Source organism: Lolium rigidum, chromosome 3 (genome assembly GCF_022539505.1).
Source record: "Lolium rigidum isolate FL_2022 chromosome 3, APGP_CSIRO_Lrig_0.1, whole genome shotgun sequence".
Classification (NCBI taxonomy): Eukaryota; Viridiplantae; Streptophyta; class Magnoliopsida; order Poales; family Poaceae; genus Lolium; species Lolium rigidum.
In genome coordinates, this window is record NC_061510.1 from 277,887,564 (window position 1) to 277,894,598 (window position 7,035).

Consider the following 7,035-nt stretch of genomic DNA (forward strand, 5'->3'; position numbering starts at 1 on the left):
CGCAATCGGATAGGCCGGGGTGCTGGCGGCGGCGACAGAGCTGGCCGGCGGCGCAGATCTCGTTGACGAGCCTGGCGTGCAGGGCCAGACCCGCGTGGGCATGCCACTCGACGTGCTCACGGCCAACGCGGCAGGGTGTCTAGGAGATGTGCAGGTGCTCGGGGAGGCCTTCGGCTCACTCCATTGGATTCCTCGGAGCAGAGGAAGACGAGCACGCAGCGGAACATTGGAGCCAGGAACACGAACTAAGCGACAACATCATGGGCTTCCGGCAACGATTAATTTGCTAGGAAGGACCACCAGGACAACACATCGACGACTAAGCGGCGGCATGAACTGGAAGCCGACGAGCGACGTCTACGAGCACGCGGCCAGGATCTTGATCTCCCTCACGAAGCTCTTGTGCAGCAGCACGCCGCTGTCCATGTACAGGATACACGTAGCTACGTGAGAACATGATACAAGTGCAGAGAACTAAGAAATTGCTCCTCGTCTCTGTTAGTATCGACAGCGGTTAATTTGAATACAATGCCACTTTGAACTTGAGTTGGGCGATGTTTGATGAACGTGTCTCATGATCCGAATTTGTGTGCGGCGCTGCGCAAGGTCGGGTAATGGCTGATGGCGGCGCGGGACTAAGGGGCTGCGGGCTGCCGCCTTAGCCTCCCAAAGATCGTCATGGGGAGGAGAGAGAGGTTGAGCCGGCGTGGTGGTGAACTGGTGATAATGGGGCGGCGGCGCGGCTAGGTAGAACGGTGAGGGCGGCGGATCGGGAATGGGCTGCGCTTGGGGAGTTATTCGGTCAACGGGGTGAGTGATAGATCGATGGTGGAAAAGGAGACAGGAGGCTGCCATGTGGGGCCATGTCCAATGGTCAAGAGCATAATCTGGGGGCTTTCTTGCAAAACTAAACACACTATGTCTGATTGAAACTCTGCCACGTCAGCTAATACGTAGCTCTAGTGTCTACGGTGACCGTACATGGCGCGCTCGCGCGTCTTCAATGACCGTAAGTATCATTTCTGTGAATACAATGACCAAAGTGAAATATACGGACAAGTTTAATGACCAACCATGTATTTTACTACTCCCTCCGATTCATATTAATTGACTTCAATATGGATGTATCTAGAACTAAAATGTGTCTAGATACATTCATATTAGAGTCAATTAATATGAACCGGAGGAAGTAAAAAAAATTATATAATGCCAAACACGGCTTGGCAACGATGAGCCTGTCAATGGGCGCGTGCCCCCACGCGTGGCGGCACCATCTACACCACCGCGGCCGCATGTGGGCCGCTTCGCCGGTCTTCCGAAGGCAGCTGTTCCTCCTCCGCTCTCTTGCGCCCACCTGCGCACACGGCGGCTGCGCCTCCTCCAGCTCTCTCCAGGTCCACGCCATGTCCGCGGCGGCCGGGCCGGTGTACGAGGCGGACGCGGAGGCGGTGGTCCGGCGAATCACGCCGCCGCTCGACCGCGCCCGGCATAAGGGTCAGGCAGGTCAGTAAGCCCCCGCCCATCTTAGTTTCCTGCCCGCCCTACGGCCTACGTGCGTGCGTGTTCGGCCGGTGATGGATTGGGCGGGCCGTGCTCACACTTGCGCAATCGGTGTTCGTTAGAATGCTCCAGAGCGGACTGCTCTTGGATTGTAGGTTCAGTAACTTGTACTAGATTGTTTCCTCAGTTTGTGAGTTTGAGCGAAGTTGCAGTCGGGTTGGTTTCCTTATGGTCGACCTTTACCAAACCCAGGCCCAAACACACGAGTGTGCTCCAGAGTGTGCAAAAAATGGAACCGTTCCAAACCGTACTTCAGTACTCGTTTTGCCACCCCAATTTGCAACTCTGAGGAAAATTGAACTAGGGAGCTGCTGGCCGCTTTCCACGCTTGGATGGGTTCAGTTCTGGCAAGACTCCTAAATATGCTTGCTGCCGTCCCACAACAATACCTGTGGTTGCTGCCTTGCTGAGATGGATGACGCAAACCTTGTGGTGGTTGCTGAGGTGGAGATACCAAGGTCGCAGGGTTCAAGATGCGGCAGTTGCGAGCCTTCGTAAGGACATGCATCGCCTGGAAAGATTTTTGGGGAAAACGTGAGGGAAAGTAGTGGTGTATCATGGCCGGCAGAGGTGACCTTGTTGAGTGGAGTGTTGGGAACTAGAATAGTTACACATGCCAGCATGGACGAATATGTGGTTTTCACCTGAAAAACCACACCACATAAGCAATGATGCCGCTTTGAGTCAGGCAAGGCTGTAGTTTTGTATGGCTTAGGAAGTTAGGGACCAAATGCACACTTTGCGACATGTTGAGGGTCCAAAAACGTAACTATCAATTAGGATTTATGTAGGGCTTATTAACTCTTTGTGTGTTTCTCCAATGAAGACTTATTGGTCCTTGTGTTATGGAAGAAAATTTAAATATTTAGTATTATCACTCATAGGTGAAACAAAGATACACATGCCTCTACCAGTCGGGTTGGGTACCCATGGTTCAAATGGCTGTCTTTGCCATGGATGTTAAATATCGTGAAATATTAATTCTAATTGGAGCATGAGCTTTTGGCTTGTATGAACTGGGAAACATGATGCATCATGGGAGAGAATTGGTGTTTGGGGGGTATGATGACTTGGTGCAGGCCTCAGGTTTTTTCATTAGGAACCTCGCCTCAAGTTTGGAAGCCCATTTTGGGAGGTGTGCTTTGCATTGTTATTCTGAGCGGTAGAGCTCGGAGAACTAAAAGCCTAAGCAGAGGCAAACCTGGCACCCTGGAATTGACGGCGGGACGACACCATAGCTTCAATGGGTTCTTACACCGCTTAAAAAAAGTGTATCATTGTAAGATCTTTCAATTATATAGTTTTCCCAGTAAGTTTCTGGGTCTGCCGTTGAGCCTAAGTAAGGTGCAAGCCTAACTATAGGCATGGCTGACAAACACCATCATATTAGGGCCTGTTTGGTACTCCATCCGTTCCAAATTAATTGACTCACTTTTGTCTGGATGCACATGTATCTAGACGCGTTTTAGTTTGTAGATACATGCATATCTAGACAAAACTGAGTCAATTAATTTGGAATGGAGGTAGTAGGAAGTATTTTTTTGTATCAATACATGTGAAAAGCAATGGATTTAAAACCATGAAAGAATATACATTCCTCATTTTAAAACATAGCTTTTGAGAGGAAAAAAAAACAGGATTCCAACTAATTGCATATTGAGCTAATAAAATGAACAATGATAAATACATGGGACTCACCTACATGTAGTGTACTTTTTTTTATCCCACATACAGGAATACCTATTATTTTGTGGATTTTGAATTTCTTATAGTTTCCTTTGAATGACATGCAATTGTTGTAAGCATTTCATCGAGTTACACATATGCAGCGTTTCGAGATTTGCGCAGAAAAGTTATCACATCTTCTTATTTTCCAGTGTTTCAGCTCTAAAAGAAGAACATTCCTAATTCTTGGAATCTTTCTAATGGGTGTTGCACCTTATGTAAACTTGTGGCTTGTGCATTCATGTTTGTTCACTGGTGTTCCAAAATTACAGCAAAAATATTCTTACAAGTTAAATTGGTAATTTGTCATTATGTTTGCAGGGAAGATAGCAGTAATTGGTGGATGTCGCGAGTATACTGGCGCTCCTTATTTTGCTGCCATCTCTGCCTTGAAAGTTGTCAGTATCTTTAATTTTTTAATCTCATTAACTGTGCGTCAATGCGAATTTTTGACATGTTATTGTTCAGGGTGCAGATCTCTCACATGTTTTCTGCACAAAAGATGCTGCAACAGTAATCAAAAGCTATAGCCCTGAGCTGATTGTGCATCCAATCTTAGAGGAGTCCTATAGTGTAAGGTAATTTCAAATTGATTTTTTTTGCAACACTTTGTTGTAATATCAATATGTTGTTTTCGATAACCTGAAACCTATTTTTGTAGGGAGGATGAAAGAGAATCTGTTTCTTCTAGCATTCTCACTGAAGTTACAAAGTGGATGGAGCGCTTTGATTGCATTGTTGTTGGTCCCGGCCTCGGAAGGGACTCCTTTCTTATGGTTTGTTACATACCTGACATCTTCTCTAAATATAACTAATACCTCTGTCCTATTCTTTTTCTTCTTTTTATTGGTTGCTAGTTATATGACTGTTGCTGCAGTTAATATCGACTCCGAAAAAATCTTTTAATTCAGATTTTTCTTTGTCTCTTTTGAATTTATTGTTTTGTGGTCAGCTTGAACCTTGAATGAGGTGGCAGTTATATTCATATTTTTGTTAAGTCAAAACCTATTATCGAGTCTAATTTGTTAATCTTTCCAGCATTTGCAGTGATGTTTGTAATCATAAAGTTGATAGATGGTAAGGGGTATGTTTTTTGTTGCGTGTAGGAATATGCACATGTACAAGGTAAATTTAGTCCTGAATCGTTGGGCATGGAAGTTTCACTGTTGAAAGTCTTGAGAGTTGAGACTAAAAGAGATATAACAATGCAATAATTCTTCAATATAATTAAAAAGTCCCTTTTATATTAGCGTCTCATATCAATGATTTGTCCTTGGGATTCTGTTATCTAAGTCTAACTACAAATATTTAGTCAAATTACCTTATGTCTTAACTTTACTTCACCTTACCTATTTGTAGGATTGTGTCAGTAATATCATGAGGCATGCACGTCAGGCTAATATTCCAACTGTTGTCGATGGGGTATGACTTTAACTTAATGTACTTTATGTTCTTCATCTAAGGGGTCGATCTTGAATTTTTTTTTGTATGGTCTGCAGGATGGCCTTTTCCTTATAACCAATAACATTGGTCTTGTTGAAGACAACCCTCTTGCCATCTTAACACCAAATGTATATGAGTACAAGCGTCTTGTCCAGAAGGTTCTCAACTGTGAAGTAAATGAGGAAAATGCTTCGGAGCAACTGACTGCACTTTGTCAAAAGTATGAACACAATATTTACTACATTTTTTTTCTGTAATGTTCATTTGTAATATTCTTTTCTTTCAGAATAGGTGGTGTAACCATCATGAGGAAAGGAAAAGCAGATCTGATTAGTGATGGTAAAAAAGGTATGCTAGAAAGCAGCGTGCCTACTTTTTTGTGTTCAGTGCTGCAATTCTCTTTGGAATCACTGCTAACTACGTTTTCTTTGAACTACTGGATATTTCTTTTCTGTAGTTACACAAGTGAGTACCTTTGGTTCCCCAAGGCGATGTGGTGGTCAAGGCGACATTCTCTCTGGAAGGTACGTTGCCTTCTATTTGCTGAGTATTCCCCACACCCTGCTAACTGTCTTATCTCTCATTGTGATTTGTACAGCTTTACATTAGCGCTCACCATTAATATACTTGATCTTAATGTCTTTGTTCTTTTTCACCAATATCAATATTTTATTTGTAAACATTCATTTATTCGTTGTAGCTTTCACGGGAATTAGTTTTTGTAAATCTTCATTAGTTAACCTAATGAACTAATGTTATGAAAAAACATAGTTATGTCTATTCTAAGTTCTAACCTGCCATTTTTTCTCTAAAATCTCTCGGAAATCTTTATAAGTTCCATCTTAGTCGTTGTCAATTCCCAAACAAGTGAAACAATATGTATACCTATGCTACATTTTTTATGGCCCATCACCACAACCATACTTCTACTGAGGTCATGTAGATGATGTGCGTTACAATTTTCTCCACACGTATGTATATAGTGCTTTGAAAATATGACTTGGACCCATAATTGCTCAGGAATACTATCTTGTAGTTAATTACCAGAGGTTATCTTGGTGTGTTGCCTATACTTCAAATTTCTTTAACAATTCCACTTTGCCCATAGTTGATTTATAAATTTACTTCTGACAAGTCCCTACATCAGTTGTAATGTGCACAATCAGTGTTATTTAAGCAAACTAATCACAATTCAACATTAGTTCACAAGTTAATGAAGTACTAGTGTTTTTGACATGTTCTATTTGGTTTTCCTTTTGGTGTTCAATATTGTATTCAGTTTGTAACCATGAATGTGGACTTTTGATGTTCCCTTTATCTCAAATACACTTCAAATGAATTTAAGGATAGTTAGTTGTTTAACCTTGTTTACTGGTGATAGCGTGGCAGTATTTGCATCATGGGCACGGCAATTTCTCTTGTCAAATGAGCAACCTACAGAGAAGAGGTAATACTTATTCTTGTCTCTAATTAATTGAATTCTCTCATCTAAACAAGGCGTGCTTTTGTCTGTCTGCAATGCAGTGTGAATCCTATGATCCTTGGGTGCATAGCTGGCTCTCTTTTGCTCAGGAAAGCTGCATTGCTTGCATTTGTGAAGAACAAGAGATCAACCGTCACTACTGACATTATTGAGTTCTTGGGCCAAAGGTATGCTGTGACCTGCCTGGCTGTATCTGAACTAGATTTCAGCTTCTATGACGGTTCCTTATTTTGAAATTTTCCGACTCTTTCTTATTGCAGCTTGGAAGATATCTGTCCTGCTGGGCGGTAGATTTTTCGCGTGTTTGTACCATCACTCTGGAGTTGTGCATCTGATTCCTACAATACTGTTAATCCTGGTATTTCGATAGTATTATCATACTGTCTATGTATATTATCTTGCCTAAGAAAAGGATGCTACAAGACTTGGATGCTCTGATCTCGTCGATGTCACTGTTGACTTCAGAATATTATCCATGATTTCCCTTTGGAATTGAACTGTCTCGAAACGATACCCTTAATTAACTGGACTTCTAGAACTGCCTCAACTAGTTCCCTGCTACGCTCTAAAATGACAGAGCAGATATGTGCATTCCTAATTCAGCTTCCTATAAATATGGGATATTGCCTCCCTCTGCTTGCAACGCACCGTCCAGCTATTTGAAACTGAAAATCTTGCAGCATGCATGCAGACCAAAATGGCGTTCTGAATCATGCTGGGATTGCCACCAAATTATGTCTACGTTCATCCTCATGCGTCATGTAGTGGAAAACTAGTATCGGACAACAAATGTAGTCTGCCATGAAGTCCCCCTCGCTGCCCTC

The 7,035-nt window shown here is 42.8% G+C and overlaps 1 protein-coding gene across 2 annotated transcripts; it reads left to right on the plus strand.

Moving 5' to 3' along the window:
• The first annotated feature begins 1,229 nt into the window (after positions 1–1,229).
• On the plus strand, positions 1,230–6,758 carry LOC124703464 (ATP-dependent (S)-NAD(P)H-hydrate dehydratase-like). 2 transcript variants are annotated; one of them, XM_047235677.1, is made up of 11 exons: positions 1,230–1,503; positions 3,607–3,683; positions 3,754–3,863; positions 3,947–4,061; positions 4,645–4,707; positions 4,785–4,948; positions 5,015–5,076; positions 5,186–5,252; positions 6,110–6,175; positions 6,253–6,378; positions 6,472–6,758. In XM_047235677.1, the coding sequence occupies exons 1-11, from the start codon at positions 1,230–1,232 to the stop codon at positions 6,500–6,502; spliced, it is 1,155 nt and encodes a 384-aa protein (XP_047091633.1). In that variant the 3' UTR covers positions 6,503–6,758. The 2 variants fall into 2 exon arrangements, with proteins under 2 accessions (XP_047091633.1, XP_047091634.1); XM_047235678.1 differs by lacking the exon at positions 6,110–6,175 and having other exon boundaries at positions 1,235–1,503.
• The last annotated feature ends 277 nt before the right edge of the window (positions 6,759–7,035 follow it).